Genomic DNA, 22,992 nt, shown 5'->3' on the forward strand with positions numbered 1-22,992 from the left:
TTGCATTATACATATGGAGTGTCAGACTTTGTAAGTAAATATAGGAATTTTGCATTAGGAATGCGGCTTGTCAAATGCTGAACAATAATATCGGTGTTTTGCATTATACATATGGATTGTCAAATGTTTAAAATAATACCGATATTTTGCATATAAATATGGAGTGTCATACGTTGTAAATTAATATCGATGTTTTGCATTATACATGTGGAGTGTCAGACGTTGTAAATTAATATCGATGTTTTGCATTATACATATGGAGTGTCAGACGTTGTAAATTAATATCGGTATTTTGCATTAGACATATGGATTGTCAAATGTTTAAAATAATATCGATATTTTGCATTATAAATATGGAGTGTCATACATTGTAAATTAATATCGATGTTTTGCATTATACATATGGAGTGTCAGACGTTGCAAATTAATATCGATGTTTTGCAACTGATCATAAACCATGGGAATGTAGTATTTACTCATTTATCAGAGATTTATAAACAAGTAAGCCATTAAATTTAAATATGCATTGTTTATATTAATAAGACTTTAATTAATTTCTCATTTATGTGGAATATTTGGGGAAAAATCAATAATTTGAACCTTAAGTCATTCGGTAAAAAAATTCATATGATTGGTTACCATAAACTTCAATCAATATGCCAGGTAACAATTAGGTATCTTGTTACATTGATGTTTGACTGGACAGTCATTTGTTATTGATACGTAATCGTTATATGTTACTAATTTCTTTTTATACTGTTGGAAAGAAATATGAAATACCAGTGAAGATTATGAAAACTTATGTCGGTGAAATGAAATTGTATTCTAAACGGAGAGACGTTTATGCAGTGGAATGACTGTTTTGTGCCAATAGATAAGCATATTATGTATAAAGCATGTAGTATACCACCAGAAAAGATAATGATACCATTTAATAAACTAGAATTCGATATAATCGAGAGAAATTTCGATTAAATGAGTTCAATGCAAATAAATGGAAAATGTTGCAGATAAATTAACAAAATAACAGCAACATTGCAGTATTGCATACAGTACCTGTTGCATCTGACGAGACAAAGTGTGCATATAAATGACAATTATAGGAACACAATGTCAAGAAACCAAATATGAATAAGTAAATATTAAACTAAAATAATGTATTGTCCCAATTACAGCATGACATAAGTGCCAACTAACTCTTTTTTGCATGGTGCCAATCACAAAGTAAACCCATGGCTGTAATGGAAAACAAATGGTCCTTTTGTTGCATGGTGCCACAGACAAAGTAAACCCACGGCTGGCTAAGTAACGGAAAACAAATTGTCCTTTTGTTGCATGGTGCCACTCACAAAGTAAACCCACGGCTAGCTAAGTAATGGAAAACAAATGGTCCATTTGTTGCATGGTGCCACTCACAAAGTAAACCCACGGCTGGCTAAGTAATGGAAAACAAATTGTCCTTTTGTTGCATGGTGCCACTCACAAAGTACACCCACGGCTGGCTAAGTAATGGAAAACAAATGGTCCATTTGTTGCATGGTGCCACTCACAAAGTAAACCCACGGCTGTAATGGAAAACAAATGGTCATTTTGTTGCATGGTGCCATTCACAAAGTAAACCCACGGCTGGCTAAGTAATGGAAAACAAATGGTCCATTTGTTGCATGGTGCCACTCACAAAGTAAACCCACGGCTGGCTAAGTAATGGAAAACAAATTGACCTTTTGCACGATGTTATTTTGCAGAAACGATTATAAATCCTAGTGTGCCAAAAGGTGCCAAATCCAGCTGTTAGGTTATATTTACTGATTTTGGAAAATGGCGATGTAAATGAAAAATATAGAATTCTACATAGATCCAAATATGTGACCGATACCTGACGATTTCCATAACTAACTCAAATCTCAAATGATGTCATTGTATCTTCTCTCTCTCTCTCTCTTTATCTCTCTCTCTCTCTCTCTCTCTCTCTCTCTCTCTCGGTGTTTCTCTGCTTAAACTAAATTTAGTTGGAATAATGTATGTATGCAGAAGTTAAGGCTACATCGGCACCATCCTGGCTATTTAGAGCCAAGTAAGTTTTAATATCCAAAAAGGCATATAATAAGACCAAATCAAAGCATGTTCTTAAAGTCTTTAAATTGCATAAAAAATGTATAAACCTCACTTCTTTAATTGGTCTTTTCGGGACAAGGATGATGCTTCCTTTAATCGCTTCTTAGGACATGTAGGATGGCTCATCTAGATTATTTTACGTCTTCGAAATCCCAGTGGTTTAAACGTATTTTGTAGTCGCGATATGAGAGAGAGAGAGAGAGAGAGAGAGAGAGAGAGAGAGAGAGAGAGAGATGGGGGGTAAAATGTGTGTGTGTGTGTGTGTGGTTAGACAATGTTGTGGCCAGTCAGTTTTCATTAGTATTTAAAATTGCTGCTTATTTTAAAACTTTATAATAAAGAGAGTGTGTCCATCTAATAAGGAGAGTGTGTCCATCTAAGTAACTGGAAGAAATTATACACAGATAAAAATAACCAAGTATAATTCATTCTTTCATTTGTTTCATTGTCTCCATAGAGAGACCTTCAGATACATACCAATGATGGCAAAACCCCAGAAAAATCATATGTAAATTTGGCACAAACATTTAAAAGTTACCTTAGATATAATGCAATAAAACACAATCTAACGGGAATATATAATCGTAACTAAGCGACAGTTATGTAATGATTACATAAATATTATGAATATATGTGCAAATTCACCTATAAGCAAAATATATTAGTTCATAAATATGAACAAGGATTATATGCGTGTGCTGATTTACTTTACATGTAATATGGAAATTTGCCTGGAATCAAAGGTCAAAAGTATTAAATTTAACCCGTGAATGCTGGAAGCCTCGGTGTCACAGCGGTCAGCGTGCCGGACGCACTACCGAAAGGGTGCGGGTTCGAATCCTACCATCGAATCAGCCTGGGTCAGCTTCAGAGACGTATTCTTGGGCAAGGCACTTCACTCCAATTGTCTCGGAATTGAATAACGTACGTGTTTTGAAGTGCCGTTAATCGCCGAACTAAAGCCAGACGTGTTAAGGGGTGATCATTACTGCCAGTGCCTAGTGCGGGTTCTCTCATCACCAGCACATGACATGTACTAGAAAATGCCTGTGATGAAACTAATTTCATTAGTTGTAACATTAGTGAGAGATTAGTGAGTAGTTTAAGTTAAGTTGTGAGATTAGCTTTAGAATGTAGGTATGGAAAATATATTCTGAATATCAGAGCAATGAACCGGAATGGACCAATGCAAAACTGGCACAGCTGTGTTTTATCTAGGGCAGTGTCAGCGGTAAGCCCCGGCAGTTTAACAGCTGGAACTCATCATTATTTTGGCTAAGCTCCAGGTGGAAGGCAGGCCTAAATGATCATATACGTACCAGTGAAAATCAGTGGCGATTCATCTCATATATAGGCCACATCTTTATATTCGGGAATAGCTTTGTTAACTATTCTTTTCCATCTGGTTCATAAATTTTATGAGAAAGTCAGTTTAGTGCATACTTTTAAATCATACACCAAATATTGGCACTATAGCCAATTTATACTGAATGTGTTTATCAAAAACATAAAGACGTATTAGAAATATATTGTTGGAGATAACACGATTTTGGAGGCTAAGAAGATTTAGGGAAAGAGGAGTTTACGTCAGTCAATCTCAGTTATTATTTTTATCAGCCCTGTCATGGACTCGCACATATCTTAGCGAGTTTTCCTTTTTAATCATTGAATTTTCTTCACAATAAAACAATTGTACAGTTCTGACGAACGCGCCAAAATGTCAGTTTTATGGAAAAGACCAACCATTTAGCTAGAACACTTGATAAAATCGTGCAAAAATTGCACCAGAACCTCGAGAGATCACACTCAACCAATGATACCAAGTGAATTTCCAATTTTATCTTCGTAAAGAGTCGCATCCGACGTGTTTGAACTGAATGACCAAGCGTATCTCTTAGAAATTGATTATTTTCCACAATACATCAAGATAGCAACACTACGGGTTTGAAACAATCAGTCATCTCAAATCAATCTTTGCGCGACACGGTATACCAGAAATAATAATTTCAAAAAATGGTCCGCAATACTTAAGGATTCAGTTATGTTGCAAGTATTTAAAATATCCATAGGCTAATAGTCTCGTAGAAAGGGTGCTAAAAGAAGGCAGACGATCCTTACATGACTCTTTGACATATCATGTAACAACATTACCGAATAGATACAGCCCTACCGCATTACTGCAGGAAAACAAATTTAAAACTGTTTGCTAGTGCTCCAGAAACTTTGCAGTCGAGATGGCATGATTTAACGAAACAAGGAATCGGAAAACTATCACACGCAAACTCAAAAAAGAGAAATTAAGATCGTGGAAATTGCGCCCTAAATATGACAAAACTTCAAGCAAGCAATGAAATCATTTCACTTAAGACATTGTTAAACCAGATGCATCTAAACCTGGCGATGGGAATCGGTTAGAAGTTCATAATAGATCATGGGTTCCACACAACTTAATGATAATCGATTATAATCGGTTACTACAAGTACTACAAGTAAATGTTAATTTTTATTATAGAGTTAAATCTTTGTTCAAGAGTTCAAAATGTTAATAAATGTACAGGAGTTTTATATATATATATATATATATATATATATATATATATATATATATATATATATATATATATATATATATATATATATATATATTAACCTAATAAAAACATTACATTTTTTATTTTGTTATTTTTGTTCTACAAAGGCAACTTTCTTTGGCTTATCAGTTTTATGCAGCTGAAAGACTGTTGCAAGCCCCAAGAACACTTTTATTCATATGCGATTTGTCTATTGTTTAAAGTATAGAGGGACGTGCTTTTCTTGCTTGTCATTATTTGCCATTACTGCAATCAAAGCAGTTTAGATTTAAACAACAAAAAAACCCAAACCCACGGATTAAAAAAATTTTTGAAATTTATTAACTGAACAAATTATCCGCAAAATCATGTAATTATGTAACGATAGAACATCTAAAGCTAAAATTCTTTAAACTTGATTAAAATGTTACCTACATTAAACAAAATCAAAGGTTTGACTAGTAAAGGTCGTATAATTTTTCTGAATACTGATTATTGCACTAACAATGAACCAATAATTCATATTTTGCATTTAAACAAATAAAACACTAAACATTTTTACATTTATTAATTTGACAGTTTAACAGCAAAGTCATATAACGATTTAAAAAATCTAAGACAAGAATACTTAAGACTATATCAAAATGTTATCCATATTACTAGTTAGATGGTACAATAAAATACAAGTCAAATGTTTGAGTAATGCTGAACACAAATCATTTTTCAGAATACTGCTTATTTTTGATTTTGTTACACCAACACTACCAATCGTCAATAGTTTTGTTTAAGAATATTGTCAAGTCCACATTTTCACAGCTCAAACGAACCCGTTTCATGCTGACAAGATGTCCAGCCAGACTGAATACTCTCTCACTGGATACAGATGGTGCCGGAATACTTAGGTATTTCTGAGCTAGTAAACTAAGATTTCGATAGAACTTGCAGTTTTGTTTCCACCAATGTAACATTGTGAGATTGGTATCAGACGGAGCAGCAACAAGATATTTGGAAACCTCCTGGTGGTTGATATCTGTTATTGGCTGTTGACTTTCACCAAGGCAAACAAGATCTTGGAATATAAAGAATTATCAAGTAGTTCCTCTTTCATTTTTTCTCAGCCTGATCTTTCTTCTCAGTTAGTTTGGAGGACACTGATTTACAACCTGGAATTTCATACCTGAAAATGTAAAGTTTGAAGCATTTAGTTATGGTAGTCAAACAAGACAGAGCATACATGTATTTGGAATATTCCCTGTATCTAAATAGAGTGAAAACAATAAAATTATATAATGTTTAATTAGACAGGACAACATTATATTTAATGAAACATTGCTTCATTTAGGTATGAACTTACTTTGGATTAAGAAGCATCACAAAGTTTCTAAAATATTTATGGTCAACGAGGTTCAGCGGAAGAACTTTGCCAACAATGAGTTTCAAGAGTGCGTCATCAGTTTCTTTCTGCTTTGTAGCTGAAATCCTCTCCGTTGTCTTCTTAAATTGTTCATCAATCTTAGTCTGTTTGGCCGGGGAGGGAACATCAGTACCTCTTGTTTATCCAGTTTCCTTGCGGTCATGGTCAAGATGAAATTTCACATTTGTTGTATTGCCTGGAATATATTTGAAATAAATGTTTTTATATTGAAATAGAAGAAAAGGACAAATAATTTATGCACAAGTATATTAAATCAATTGAATCAAATCAACTGTAAAAAAAGAGAAAAGAAAAGGAAGATTTAAAATAATATTAAAATTGCACAGATTTTAAATTTAATTTAAAACATTTTAAAATGTGCTCTGTTATGTTTTTAAATATCACATATCTCAGGGAACATCTGTAACAAACCTCAGAGATCACTTTTCCATCATATATGACTAATAGCAGGATAATCTTCTGATCATTTATGTATTTCAGGCATGATATTCACATGACGTGGAGCTTTATTATGAAAAGACATTTGAAGTATTTTAACAAACAACAACAAATTTTTTTAATTACATGCTATATACGAAAAAGCACAAACTACTCAAACGATTTAATGAAAATAAAACTCTGGATTTAAAATTTTAGATACTGGAATTCCATGAAACGTTTTGATTCTCCGAAAGACAGTCACGAGATGTATGGTCCATTATGTAGACAGCATATATACGTGGCAACTTCACGATTGCAGCTCATTTATTTTATATTAGGGTGCTCCGTCTCCTAATAATTGTATTCGTAGTTGACGACTATATTTTTTCCAAATTATCCTACAAGCTTCCAGCTATGGAGTATGTTTCTTTTATTTGGAAGTTATGAAGGGAATAAATAATCCAGATCTACTGTAGTGGATTGGAAGGCTTATATCATACTGTTTACACAGTCCTACAACGTAAGACGTATCACATGATTATTTTGTTTTGGTCTAGCACCAAAACACAATAAGAATACTGTTCTTTTTTTTTTGCAGTATTTATTGGAGTGTGTGTTTGACAAACATCTAAATAACCAAATGTATCCCCTCGTTGATTTCAATGAAAATAGCTAGACCTACCTTTGTTTGCGTGGTCCAATAAATCAACCCCACAAATCTATGTTGATACTGACGGACGATTTTGTGGGTATGATGTCACCTGTTCATTAAAATATGCAATTTTGCTGCATGCTAATCATTCCGGAACAAATACGCGTACACTTTAGACACATATCGGTAATTGGTAACAGCCATATCAAGAGCGAAATTCAAAATGCCCACATGACAGATGGTTGTGCTATTCCAGGTGGATTTACAAGTCACCAAACATATAGTTTGCTCAGGAAATATAATCTACATGTCACCAAAAGAACCATGCAGCCGACGGTAGCTGCACAGCAACAAGAAAGACCGGTAAGTGTATAAAATAACATCGATGTGTGCAGCAAAATTCGGATGCAGATAATTACAGCTTTTAATGAATACGTGATATCAGCCCCTCACCCAAAAAAAATCAATATCATCGCGGGTGAAGGGCTGGTTTATCGGCTAATTGTTTGCGTACTCCTTTCTTCACAGTTCGCATACGACCTTCGTCTTATCTCAATTCTCCTTTGTCGGTGGACTCTCCTGTGCGTTGTAAAATCTGAAGTATGTTCAAACACGAGAATGAACTTTTCCTACAGGATATGGATATATTTGTGGGATAATTTTCAGCCACGGAACGTGCATGATTTTTATCGGCGTTTTAAAACTTTTGTTCGGAATCCACGGTTATCTTCCCAACAAACAAAGAGAGAAAACTAGTCTGTGCCGAGCGCTTCACAGTTTTCTCCCGTACTATGCAATCGATTATAGAGTTGCACACTCGATTAGCGAATTGGTTCCCCTACCAACTGATTATCGATTATAATCGATAATTGGAACAACACTAAACCTCGCTCATACACTGTTTAAGCGAATGGAAGAGAACGTAAAGGATATAAAAGATTTGCTCCAAACCACTTCTTATCTCTACATAATTGTTAATGCTTGCCAAAGAAAGACTTTATGTAAATTAAGAGTTTCATCACACCCGTTAAATATCGAGACTGGTAGACATATAGGAAACGAACGACATGAAAGGATATGTGAACTTGGTGTAAATAATGAATGAGATCGAAGATTAATGTCAATTTGTCTTAATCTGTCCTCTATCCCTCTCACTTACAAAGTCGTATATTGATCTTTATCATTGGCAGAAACCAAGCATGTACAAACTACTAAAATAATAAAAACTGAAGATATAGCAACTCTAACTCAATGTAAATATGTGTATAATGCATTCTAACTTAGAGTGCCTTCTCTGTCTCTGTCTCTGTCTGTCTGTCTTTCTATGATGATTTATGTGTACACATATTTTATTTATTATTTTATTCATTCATGTAAGCAATAGTGCATTGTATATGAATTATATATTATACTGACTGTTGACTATATGATTTTTTATATATGTAAAATCAGTAAAGTTCTGTACTGTTCTTTTCTGTTATAAACGATACTCGGAAAAAAAATGCACAAAACCCCAAACAAATAAAAACAACATATTTATCCTGAAGTTGGACCTATAAACCATACCTGTATTTCTTAACACTTAATATTATTTTTAAAACAAACACAAGTATGTATGTTTACGTGAAAGGTCGGCTACTGATATGGTTCCATCAGTATTAATATGTATCATTTTAGTTACAGTATTGTTCTAATACCTTATTTTTCATTAACTTTATCTGGTTAGAGATAGGGTTTGACGATGTCAGCAAAAAACCAGAAAATACGGTCATTGATAAAATTTAGGATGGTATCTTCAAAAGCAATTCTACTGTTTCAAGCAGAGTGTATGCAGTTTAATGTGTCATCTTCTAATTCATAACCCTAAACCCCGAAGTTGAATGCATATATTCTTATCTTTTCCTTGCTGTTCTTGCTTTTCCTTTCTCATCTTTTTTTATTATATAAAATAATTTTTTAGTAATTATACAGTTCTATCCAAAATCTTTTTATCTGATCTATTTGTCTTCTTTATTGGAATTTAATTTCTCACAGATGTCATTCAGTATCTTTAAACTTAAATATAGACTTGTACGGAACTGAAATAAATTATAATCATTTCTGAATACCCAAATTCACGATACGTACTTACGAAACAGTGCTGTACCCTTGTAAAAAGGCAAAGTATGACGAAGGAGAGACTCTTTGCAGTCGTGTAAATTTCTATTGGCAGCCCATTGAGGACACGTTGCATTATAGTGTAGATCCCGACACTTCGGGAGACACGGAGTTGGAAGACTTCTACATTCCAGTTGAATATAAAAATAATTCATCGTCATATGTAAATGATGTTCCGTTTGCAGACGATTGGAGGGCAACAGATAGCGAAGGAAGAAGAGGGAAGGCGAGTAAAATCTGCCTTATAATGCCGGCCACAATTAGCATGAAGGGGCTTCAACATCTGTAGATTACAGTAGACACCACATTAGCCAACTCGTAGTATGCGTTAGATTTGTATGCATTATTCAAAACATGCATCAATATCGGCTTGTTAATTTAATATACGTTCAGAGGTGAAACAGTTCTTTTGTCAGGTTTATGCTTTTAGAAATACTTTTTTACTAATGAAATTTGCTATTGTACCACGTACAAGTATTATAGGCCATGGACGCTAAACAGAAGAATTTTAAAGTACTGTCTAGCCTTACTGGAATCAAATCTGAAATGTAGTCATACCGTTTTTAAAAAGTATAAAACTCCGAAGAGCTGATATCCAACAAGGTTGGTGGCTTTACCATTTTTAGTATTTCGCCGCTCTGTTTTAAAAAAGAGGCAATATTTTCCAGTGTACTGAATATTTTAACGCCTTTCTTCCCAGAGGCATATTAACTGAGGGAGAGCCCATAAACATGACAAACAGTGGGCAAGATTTGATTCCAGTTAAATTTATCAGGGACGTAGAGTTGTTATGCTTGCCCTTTTGTTTCACTTATAACTGCTTGGAAATAAAATGGAAATGTTTAATTCTCTCTGTTTCTGTCTGTCATATATTTCCAACTGACGTGCCACTTTTGAAATATTTCAGAAGATGAAAACACGGTTGATATGCTGTTGCAATTCATAAATGAGCGATCATTAACTTAACCACAATCTTCAACTCCTGCATGCACAAAGAGCTATTAGAATTTAACTTGAATGGTCTGCTATTCTTGTATTATACACAAAGAATAAATTTGTGGTGATTAAATAAAGTTTAGTTTCTTCGTACAGTGTGACTAAATGTTTGATGGTGCTTTCATTAGAATGGCTAATTCATCATGTGCAAAATTCTTGTGTTTATTGTATTACTTAGTTTAATACTGCATCTATCCATTGTAAATATTTATACGATTTGTTCACACCCTACGACAGGGAATCATTGCTTACATGTACTTATTGAAAGGAACATACACAATAAAAACAATATGACGTCAACGTTAGTAAAATATCGCTGCAGATAACGTAAACAAGGCAAGTGACATAGCTAGACAAGTGCACAGAAGCACTTGTATGACTTCGAGAAATGAACGATATTACGTTCTAATATTTGTAAAACGCATCCTACCTAGCTGCCTGGTAGTGTTGTGCATCAACACTTGCCCAGCTACGCCCCTGAAAGTACTTTTATCCACTAACATTACAAAATTATAATGATAAAATTTACCAAGGTTTATTTGTTCCTTTTTTTATTTGCAAAATTAGTTTGAATTAGTTTGATCCTCTACAACTTGTTTGATGATATTTATTACTTCCAAATATTTTGCATCAGTTTAAAGGGTATTATACACATTTCACAAGTATCACCAAATACTATATGTTGGCATGTATACCACACACACACACACACACATACATATGTTGGTATGTATACCACACACACACACACACACACACACACACATATATATATATATATATATATATATATATATATATATATATATATATATATATATATATATATATATATATATATATATATATATATGTATATATATATATATATATATATATATGTATATATATATGTATATATATATATATATATATATATATATATATATATATATATATATATATATATATATATATATATATATATATATATATATATATATATAATTATACCAAACGGAACGGAAAGTGCTACCTCTGGATTCTAAAGGTGAATATTTAATAATACTAACATAATTTTATAAATACGAATAGATGGCATTATCATACTGGTTAGAAAATGTGCTCTAAAATATATATATAGGAAAGGACTGTGATTTTAAAGTAATTATCATGTGTTCTTCGTTTCTTTTCTAGCCAAGAGAGAGCACCAAGCACTGTAGCGAACCCTTGGATGCATTAGTGGAGATCACATTGACATCTCCAGAGGGCATTGCTAAGAACTCAAAACTAGATGGTCCAGATGCATGGGCGGTACCTGCAATCACTAAAAATACATATATTCAAGTAAGCTTTCAGACGTTATGTCAGGTAAAACAGAATTTGTATGGCCTTGAAGTGAAAAATGCTCATTAACTCCATAAGTTATAAACTTAAAAATGTATTATTATATGCTCATTTTTTCCCCGTTAACTTTACATTGTCAGAATCGTGCAGTATTACCCAATATTGAATCAGCGCGACAATACACATATAACATTCACGTGCATAAAGGAACTACTTTCTATTATAAATAAACAATGGACGCAGACGCCAGCATTTTTTATTTGTACACAAATCATGTACACTCGCGTGAGAGGCTCTTTATGTTGTGGTTGTTTAAATTTGTTTCTGAATGAACTGAAACAGATGTTTTGTGGACTGCCACATACCAGCTGTTTTGGCACATTCCGCGTTGATACAATGTTACGGATTTAGGCTAGCTACAGTACTGTATATAACAGACGCAAGATAAGGTCCTTACAAATAACATACAAGTGACAAGTCATATACTCTCTTCTTTAGCTGGTGATAAGAATGGCAAAATAAAATATACTTACAGTTTTACATCCTGAATTTCCGCAAAATGTATTTTCTTAATTCTGCAAATACGAATTACATGAGCCATGTCATAGGTTTTCAATCTGGATTACACATTTCGAAATTGTGCTGTAATTTCGATGATAAGTGCAATTGCATCCTCTTTACTGCACTTAAAATGAAATAAGCATTCAATTCCATAGCGTCTTTTTGATAATTGCAATTGAAAGACATTCAATGTCAGAAACAGAAACACATTTGGAGATGTAAACACGCTTCTCCCGCGCCACTTCAATCCGATGTATTTCATGTATAATTTGCACAGATGAATCCAGTCCAAAATCACAAACTTTCGTCGAATCGAAATAAAATACCAAAATATATTAATTCCAGATCAAATGGAAAAGTTGTTGCAGTGCGCATTCATTCACAATATGACTGCAAATTTAAATTTTAACTAGACACGCCATTTTCTTTCGAAAGTTATGTCGAGAGCGCGACTAAGTTCAAATTTATCTGGGCGGAGTTATGTGCGCATTAATAATGATGTTATTGTGTAATGACAAATCTGCGCTTGTGTATTTAGTTTGGAATACGGCATTCATTCATTTACATTGTTTCTTATGTGTATTTTTTATATAATTAAACTTTAGGTAGAACTAAAAAAATGAGCACATAATAAAAAGGTTACTGCATTTATATGGGAAAATATGAACTCGTTTTGTCGGAAGGATATTCTGCACTCCCAAGGTCGTGCAGTATTCCATCCCAAAACTCGTTCATATTTTCCCATACAAATGCAGTAACCTATAAATACTTAATCGAAGCACATGTCAATACATACATACATACATACATACATACATACATACATACATACATACATACATACATACATACATACAGACAGACAGACAGACATGCAGGCAAATAGATATATAGATAGGTGGATAGATAGATAGATAGATAGATAGATAGATATGGATGAATAAGTATATAGGACCAGTTTTTTGTTGGGGGGTATTTTGCATATATACTCGTTGCAGCTACAGTTACTAAATTTTCGTTTAGGCAGACCTTAGCAAGCGGATGTTGGTATCAGGGATCGTAACAAAAGGCAGCCCGCATGATAATTCGAGAGTTACGCATTTCAAAGTACTGTACAGTGATGACTGCACAAACTTCGTCACGCTCAGTAGTGGAGGAGAACCTCTGGTGAGTTGTAGCTTCGATTTTGAAGCGCTATTATAAACTAGGTTATGAAATTAAAGCCGATGATGTTTGCGAGGTGGGAACGAAAAATGATACAGACAAAACAGAAATGTACATAACGATAAGCTTACCGAGCCGTAGACCATAACGGAGACGAGATGAAGTTTAATCTTATTTGTTTGAAATCTTAAATGTTTTGGCTTTTGATAGAACACAGGAAACTTATTTTTCTTTCATTAGCCAATAAAATCTGCATCGCTTGTAGAAAATTAAAAGATGTGAGAGCTGAAGATCTTTCATGTAAATGTTGAAATGTCTATGACTGAATTAGAAAGAACTGCGTTGTTAGTTAATATTTTTTTAAAACCAAGTACTGTGTACTAATTTGTATTTTGCGCATGAAAAATGCAGAAAATAATCACCCCTTGGGTACTGGATATGACTTAATAACAATGATGTTGTTGCTGATGTAGTGACGGCTGAAGGCAAATATTCTTTAGTGGCGCCTCTACTTTGCCACATTCGCCAACCTACGTCGCCCGCCCCCTCATAAATATAGGTTTTGTGAAGAACTGTCCCCGTTACACTAGGGTGAAGGTGAAATACTATGAAAATTTCAGCTGAATAAAGTTTTCGACGGCGGATGCATTGCCTGGAACCCGTGGAGGGGGGCAATTTCAGCTCCCAAACCCAGTCCAAACTCCTATTTTCGCGATTCGACTGTGATGCTGATGGTCATGATGATGATGATGATGATGATGTTGTCGTTGTTGTTGGGTTTAACGCCATTTTTCAGCACGTGATATGCTATGTATGGCGGCCAGTGTTAATGGTGGAGGAAGAACCCGGGAAAACCCCGGGAAGAACCACCGACCCACGAGATGCTACTGGCAAGCATACCCACCTTGGCTGAATCCTAGACTCGAACCCATGCAGACAGAGGTGAGATGGCAGTGATCCGTAACGGAGAGCGCTTTAGACCACTTGGCCACTCGGGGCCCCGATGATGATGATGATGATTATTATTATTATTATTATTATTATTATTATTATTATTGTTGTTGTTGTTGTTGTTGTTGCGTTTGTTTTTGATGTTGCTGTTGTTATTGAGTTCGTTTGTATGGCTGCGGATAACTAATTGTAAATGAGTGTTTTCACTTGTTTCGTTAAATAAACAGCCCTCTAATCAGATGATAAACTATTCCTTATTGACAGCTCACATAATTATTAGGTGAAACTAAGAAAACCAGTCTCCTTATTTTGACATGTTGATCGGTGGAAGGGAGGGTGTAGGACACTCGATTTCGAACCAGACATATAGTCATTATTTTCCTGATTTATTGGCAGCTAAATTAGACGAATGTTTTTAAATATCACTCCACCTTCATGATGAAAAATTAGAGCAGGCACGTGCAGCCTATGGCCCGCGACCTGATTTTATCTGACATAGGGTGTGGCCTTAAATTTCGCTTATCCAGCCCGCGCACCAGAGGGTGCCTGAATTACAGAGAAACTTTTATATAGATATAGGCAATATGAAATTCTTAGAAATATTATATGCAATGATAAATATTATTAATAATATGTAAACTCACGATCCATAATGCCAAAGGATGATTTGACAAAATACGCAGGGGTTTAGATATTTAAAAAAAACACCACCTCATATTGAAAAAGGAAACCCTAAGAACGAAATCATTTGTTAAGAGAAACTGGACACCAAAGGCTTAAAATTACTGTTGTTGATAATTTATCGTGTACAAGTTACATTTCTAAAAACCTTCCCATACAACTTTTTCTAAAATAAAAGTAAAATACTTCAGTAGTTGGTCAAATAATCGACATTCAGAAAAGAAAGAAACTGTTATTCCGGCGAACGTGAAGAAAAAAAAAGGGAAAAAAGTGACTTTATTATTATGTTCTTACTACAACTATGTATGTGTACAGGTATGGAAGTGTAAACAATGATGAAAACTACTGTATATATTTGAATGTCGCATCGATTGCCGCGAAGAAAAATTCTGAGACTCTGGCTTGATCAAGACCAAAGAATGTTTCTCACTGCAAATCGTCAAATGTCACACTTTCTGTTGGTTTATGGTGTAAGAACAAATGAATAACTAGTCGGCAGTAATTAGTTAACAAATATGCACACATTGAAATCAATCCCATGTATCGATTATGCAGCTTTTCTCATCATCGAATTGGGATAAAATTATTCATTTCCTGACTATACCCACATGCATTAGAAATCGAGTCTCCATACGTCATATTTTCTTTGACTTTCATTATTTTACGTAACACAGCTGAGTCAGATAAGCTTCAGAGAAATTCAAGGTTATATGTGTCATGTGATATCTAAACTGAACCAGATGGGTTTCAGAGAAAACAATGTCCTATCTCCCTGTGCATGATTTGCTTTATATTATTGTAATCACTTTAAAATGTCTTGCGTTGACTCTCTGTTTAACTGTCGCCTGAATATGTTGATAATATATGTAATTCTTTCCAATTGTATTGCTCAGGTTCTAGCTGCCAACATTGCTGTTCGCACAACCAGTGTAAATATATTCCACGACATTTTCATTGCACGATGTGTGAGAATAGTCCCAACAGAACATGTAGGACCGCTGGCTGCGCTTCAGTTTGAACTGCTTGGATGTGGTAAACGCGTATCTCTCTCTCTCTCTCTCAACTACCCTATCAACATTTAATTATGAATTAAATTAATTATTACTAAATTCATTAATGTATCTATTAATTCTAAATTACTATTAAGATATTTTCGGTGAGAAAATGTCATTTTTTAATTTAGAAAAAGACAATATAACTTCAAAATTGATCACAAAACCAGGTTTGTATCTCTTTAAGATGTTACAAATACATCATCCAAATGTTTTGCCAAGGTCCCCATCAACTTGATATCATGATATCTGTGGCTATCAAGGGACCAATGTGCAATTTCAGGTGAACTTGTAAAACAGGAAAGAAAGTGTGCGATCTTCTAATTTTATAGATTTCAAGAGCTGTTCCAATGTCCTCACGCCTGCTAGTGTCCAGAATCCAGAGGAGTGGAACGCTACAAGGATTTTTGTGTTCGGCTCTGAAAAAATTCTGTCTTCTGTTATCTTGAGTCCTGGTCCCAACGCGGGAGCTCTCGACTCCTTTGTGATGCTGTACAGCCGAACTTGCCACGAGTTTGATGGACTAGATATCGACAGTCATATAGAGGTATGGACGCTTTTACAGCAAATGTATATTCCATGGAACTAATCCAGTCAATTAACTTACGGCATTTATTTTTAAGGCAACGTTGCCCTCTAGACTATAAAGACTTCTGTGAGAAAAAAAACAACAAGAAAAAAAACCCACAACAACAAACAAACAAATATGCAAGTGTAAAATAAAAATCTATGCTAATACACATAATCTATTATTGTTTACGATTCAAATACTATTAAAGGACGGAGGATAGAATAGTAGGATATCGGGCATTTCCATTATTCTCTCATTTAATTCTTCATTGATTCTGAATATGGTATGTATCAGCTCTGAGATGTTCATTTTCATGTCGAGTTAAAGATGTACAGATTATCGTCAAAAGATAGTCTGGCTGCGCGTAAGGAATTTTCCGGAATTAGTGAGCATCCCGCTTCGTCCCCCCTCCCCAACACACACACACACACACACACACACACACACACACACACTTTCCATGTAACGACAGGTTCATAAATAAAATATTTCATATCTTTATGTTTTTCAGATATTACATTTTCAGCAGTTTTAAATAACATATATATTCAAGCTTGAGACCCTACAATCCAAGGAAGCAGTTTTAAATAACAAGTAATTTAAGAACAAGACCCAAAAATCAAAGGGGCATTTTTAAGTAGCATGTACATTAAAGGATGTGACGTTACGCTCAAAGCGAGCAGTTTTTTTTTATATAACATTCAAGCTAAACTAAAATAAAAACGATATCCTACACTTAATAGGAGCAGTTTTAAATAAGATTTACATACTTAAAGGTTGAAACCATAGTCTCAAGGAGAGCATTTTTTAAATATGTGCTTTAAAGGACGAGACCCTAACATCAAATGGAGACGTTTTTTGATTGGCGTTTAGGCTATATAAGCTATCTAAAACTGTCACTGGCAAGTGACGCTAAGCACCATATAAATCACATATCTCAAGAGAGATCATATGCCACCCGATATATCACCTGTGTCCAGAAAGATCAGCTGTCACAAGTTATATCACCTGTGACCAGATATATCACCTGTGACCAGACAGATCACCGGTCACCTGATATATCACCTGTCACTGTTGACTGGCTGTAGATGGAGGCTAATAGGTCTTCCATTCACTGCATCACACGATTGATCAATTGTTATTTTGTTATTTGCACCTTGTTTTAAACGATTATGTTATTTATTTCGACCTCTTCCACCAATCTTTTTTCCATAAACTTAATGCAGTGTTTAAGTTTAGACGCATTGCTTCTTTTTAATTTTAGGTCTTGAAGACGGACCCAGAAATTAGTGACATCACGATCAATAATGAGAGCGTCTTCCCCCTCAGAGCGCAGTGCTTCACGGTCTACATGCCTTCTGGTTCCGGTTATGATTTGACCGATCTTCAGGTCTCCTTTAGAGGATGCGGTGAGATTTTTTTGAAAAATAAAGTGACATACATACATACATACATACATACATACATACATATGTGCATAAATACATGCGTCATATGAAGAAAAAAAAACTACATATAGAATTACACTGTTATAAGTTTTTCATTTCATTTTCGTTACTATCTCGAACTTAATTTTAAGCACATAACACTATAGACGTATTAACTTTTCGAAATATTATCATCATCAAGCAACTGTTAAAAGATTAATGCCTTGCTCCGCCAAATGACTGCAGATTTGCATAATAGCAGGTATTGAGATATTTCGTTTTGTCAATACGGTAGCTGACACAGTATTACCATTGTATTTTTGTCAGTTTTCTGTTCTATTTTATGATCTTGTATTATCATGAATTTGTTTAATCTGATGTAATCTCTTTTTTAAGAGGAAATAAAGTCAGTCAGTCAGTCAGTCATACACACATACATACATAGACAAAATATTCATCTCTGGTTCAAATATTGACCATTATGAATGTGCACATCATAAGGAACACACAGTTTTAGAAACTGAAGTATTACAAAATCATATCATTCATTTGACCAAGATAAACTGTCAGCTGTGTAATATAGTTACAAATTATTGTAATATATATATATATATATATATATATATATATATATATATATATATATATATATATATATATATATATATATATATATATATATATATATATATATAATATCAGTGAATATAGACCTAAAAAAATGTCACACGCATAATACAGTCGCAAATCAGTGTACTGTATATATGATACTGTCCGCATTTCGAACATAGAAGAAAGCCAGCTTTCCATGTTACGAAATTTAATACTTAAATATTTGTATACATAGTGGGTTTTGGAAAGTGTTTAATACTAATATGGTATGATTAACGCTTATATCTTACTTTCTTTTCTATAGACATTTTTCTTAAAGCAAGCCAATTATAGATTTTGTAAATCTATTTTACAAGGTAATTGAAGTACCAAACTATTTGAAAAAAATGTCTTATGCAGTACGTAGATTTTTTTTCCCCCTGGTACATACATCAGTTTATTTACTTTGTTGCTGATCGAATTTCATTTTCACCAAAACTCTCTTTTAACGGGGTAACAAAAGGCTTTACACTAATTACCAATCAAGTACACATTGGGATTGAAATCGAAACACATGTTAATCAACAACTTCAACTGTAACTTTAATAAAAGGGTGAAGACATTGTATATTTTCCTTTTTCTCTGTTTCATTACAAATCCCAGATACATCTTGATCAAAACGACATTTCATCTCATTAGGTGAAAAGAGATGTTGTTGCCAATGCAACCCAGTGTACGGAAAAAAATATACAATTTCTCTTTATTCCAATAATTCTGAAAAGTTTTGAAATAATGAAAATATCTCAGGACCTGGATAATAACCAATGAAATGTAGTTCATAAAGTAAGTGATTTTAAATGTAAATGGATCTCGTACGATTAGTAAACAAAACAAATCAATATCGAACAAGTATTTTCCAAGAACGCAAAACAAGTCAATATCGAACAAGAATTTTTTAAAGAATGCAAAGCAAATCAGTATCGATCAAGACTTTTTAAGGAACGCAAAAACAAATCAATATCGAACCAGACTTTTTGAAGAATGCAAAGATCATTAAACATTATCTGGTGCAAAAGTATTAAACAGTATCTGGTGCACTAAGCAACAACAAATAATGGAAAACTGAGACGTGTTAATCTACAATTTAAAAAAATAATTCAAAAATAGCCGTACACGACTTTTGCTTGAAACCTTTCGTATGAAAGAGGAGGGCATCGGCATCTTATGAGTGCCATATAATTTACAAAATAATAAACCATCCTTAACCAGCAATTCATAGAACAAAATAATACTACCTGACGTACTCTCTTTGAAGTCCAATTGCAAACTGCACAGACCCAGATCTCAGAAATAACGCAAGAACTAAATAAGATCAATTGTTCCCGCTCTAAATGATAGAGAATGATTGCCATTCATGTTTGAATGCATTTAGACCACGCTCCTCCTCTTTCAATTCCTGTCATCTTAATATCATCCCGTCGTTTGTGTGCATTTGTATTAGAGCAAATTGGCTGGACCCTACTCTCCTTCTCTAAATACAGATTGAACTCCAATCATAAAAGAGGTATATACAACCATACTATGTATATAAGGTGGTTAGATGCGCTTTACTGGAACATTATCAATATATAATGACGTCCGCCACGTACTATCTTGTAACGTCATCAGCTCTTTGCCTCATCTCTGTAAGTGAATAATTCAGATTTTACTCCAACGTCTTAGGTAATATCTTCACAGTCTACAATAAAGTCATTGCAAAGAAAAGATCGCACAAAATGCGGCATGATTTGAACAAGATTCACTTGTCAAAGCGTACGGTTTTCTCCAGGCGGCAATTTACCACGAAAGTTATACATAGTGGTGGCAGTGGCGTTATCCTTCCAAGGGAAGTAACCCACGGTGTGGTGTAGAACTTGATGATATATGCGAAATGTGTACAAGTATGATGTGTTTTTAAATATTTTGCATTTTTCTTTTTTTTCAGATGTGAACAAAAGAGAAGGTGAACATTTTTCCTTTTCTTTCTGTCCTTTTTTCCTATACCTGAGAGAACTTGTATTGATTATATAATAAAATTCAGAAAAGGTTTTGCATATACCGATAAATGTTCTCTATGACTATTAATTCTTTTTTTTTTAAAAAGGAAAGAAAATTGTCTTTTACAAATTTGATGGGTTTTGATAAACTAATGTATGGGTCAAGAATGACTATTCAGTGTCTAATATTTGCGTAGAAATGGAAGATAAAGTGAGCATTACAACAGGCAAACCTTTCAACTCCAATAAGTATTTTGTATTTAATGCGACTTTACGTACCGAAATATTGACTACTGATAAAAATAACTGGCCAAAATGTATCTCAAAAACTTTTTAAAGCTGAAAATTTTCAAGGACAAGGTAAATTAGCCTTACCGCATTTGGTTTCGGCTGACTGTTCATTGTCATTAGAACGACCATCTACCAGAGACAACTTTACTGCATTGGTTTAGGCTGAATGTTCACTGACATTAGGACGACCGTATATCATGGACAACCTTGGTTTAGGCTGACTGTTTATTGTCATTAGGACGACCGTATATCATGGACAACCTTACTGCATTGGTTTAGGCTGAATATTCACTCAGATTAGGACGACCATCTACCACAGACAACCTTACTGCATTGGTCTAGGCTGAACGTTCACTGACATTAGGATGACCGTATATCATAGATAACCATACCGCATTGGTTTAGGCTGACTGTTCACTGAGATTAGGATGACCGTGTATCATGGACAATCGTGCTGCCTTGGTTTAGGCTGACTATTTATTATCATTAGGACGACCGTATATCATGGACAACCTTACTGCATTGGTTTAGGCTGACTGTTCACTGACATTAGGACAACCATCTACCATAGACAACCATACCGCATTGGTTTAGGCTGAACGTTCACTGACATTAGGATGACCGTATATCATGGACAACCTTACCGCATTTGGTTTAGGCCGAATGTTCACTGAGATCAGGAGGACCATCTACCATAGATAACCATACCGCACTGGTTTAGGCTGACTGTTCACTGAGATTAGGATGACCGTGTATCATGGACAACCTTACTGCCTTGGTTTAGGCTGACTGTTTATTGTCATTAGGACGACCGTATATCATGGACAACCATACCGCATTGGTTTAGGCTGACTGTCAACTGAGATTAGGATGACCGTGTATCATGGACAACCTTACCGCATTGGTTTAGGCTGACTGTTCACTGACATTAGGACGACTGTCTATTAATGACAGCCTTAGTCCCATTGTAATAGAGCCATGTATTGACTCAAGTTAATTTTTTTTAAGGTTTATGTGTCCTTGATCGTCACCATATATTGTGCCCATATGACTTCCGCTGGGTAAAACAGAAACTAAACATTGTAATTAATTTTAACTGATTTGAGTACCGATTTAACAGTATTGTAATTACATATAGGTACAAATATTTATCAAAATGTCACTTAAACAAGCAATTTAATTTTTGCTAGTTTCTAAACCTTCACCGGAAAGTGACAAAATATTTGAAAACAGCTGTGACTCGACCCCACTAAATGTACTTACGAGCACATGTACAGATGTCTTCACACATAAATGGTTCATTCATTCGAAATATAACGGTTATTGATATCACGGATAGGTAGCCTTAATTTTCCAACTACATGTTGAGGCAGAAATATCAAAACAAAAATGTGATCTTTTGGACTTGGTCAAATTTTGGTGAAGTTTTGAAAACTGAAAAAGTAAAATGCTTTTGTTCTTGTGGCAGTTGATTAAATATTTATTCGTATTTGCAACTTCAGTAATGTACTCTGAGGTTTATGTGCCGGTCTTGGTCATTACGCTACATATTTGGGGTGTATGACTTTAAATGACCTCATCACAAACCAAACATTAATTATAACTGATTGGAGGACCTAGATTACATTATTGGAAAAGTACAAATAGGTAAAATTATTTAATCAACTGCTTTTAGTTTTTGAAACTTCACTAAAATTAGCTAGGTCCAAAACTTTTAATGACAGCTCGAAACAACCACTATAGAAGTTTATGTGAGCACATGCACACATTTTTTCACACCGTAAAAAGTGTCATGGATTCCGTCAATAACGTCACTGACGTTATGTGTGAGTAACGTCAATTTTATAACTACACGTTTAAAGCGCTGTTTCAGAACCTAGCGTTAATCTTTGAAACTGAATTTTTGGTGATATTTAGGAAAGTAAAAAAAAAAAAAAAATCTTGTTCTAATGGCAGTAGATTAAATATTTGTACCTGTCTGTACTTACATCAAAGG

The 22,992-nt window shown here is 34.2% G+C and overlaps 1 protein-coding gene across 3 annotated transcripts in view; it reads left to right on the forward strand.

Moving 5' to 3' along the window:
* The window catches only part of LOC149806043 (uncharacterized), a 62,052-nt gene that overhangs the window by 16,603 nt on the left and 22,457 nt on the right, over positions 1-22,992 (forward strand). Inside the window, exons 2-8 of one of the 3 annotated variants that reach the window (XM_089950905.1) lie at positions 9,405-9,575; positions 11,522-11,671; positions 13,256-13,399; positions 15,922-16,060; positions 16,413-16,627; positions 17,916-18,060; positions 20,654-20,671. In XM_089950905.1, the coding sequence (XP_089807031.1) occupies positions 9,405-9,575; positions 11,522-11,671; positions 13,256-13,399; positions 15,922-16,060; positions 16,413-16,627; positions 17,916-18,060; positions 20,654-20,671 (982 nt within the window). Of the gene's footprint in view, positions 1-7,408; positions 7,556-9,404; positions 9,576-11,521; positions 11,672-13,255; positions 13,400-15,921; positions 16,061-16,412; positions 16,628-17,915; positions 18,061-20,653; positions 20,672-22,992 lie in introns of those variants that run through there. The other 2 variants (XM_089950906.1, XM_089950907.1) reach the window with 2 other exon arrangements.

The sequence above is a fragment of the Sinohyriopsis cumingii genome, chromosome 2, assembly GCF_028554795.1.
Source record: "Sinohyriopsis cumingii isolate HCF-2022 chromosome 2, ASM2855479v2, whole genome shotgun sequence".
Lineage (NCBI taxonomy): Eukaryota > Metazoa > Mollusca > Bivalvia > Unionida > Unionidae > Sinohyriopsis > Sinohyriopsis cumingii.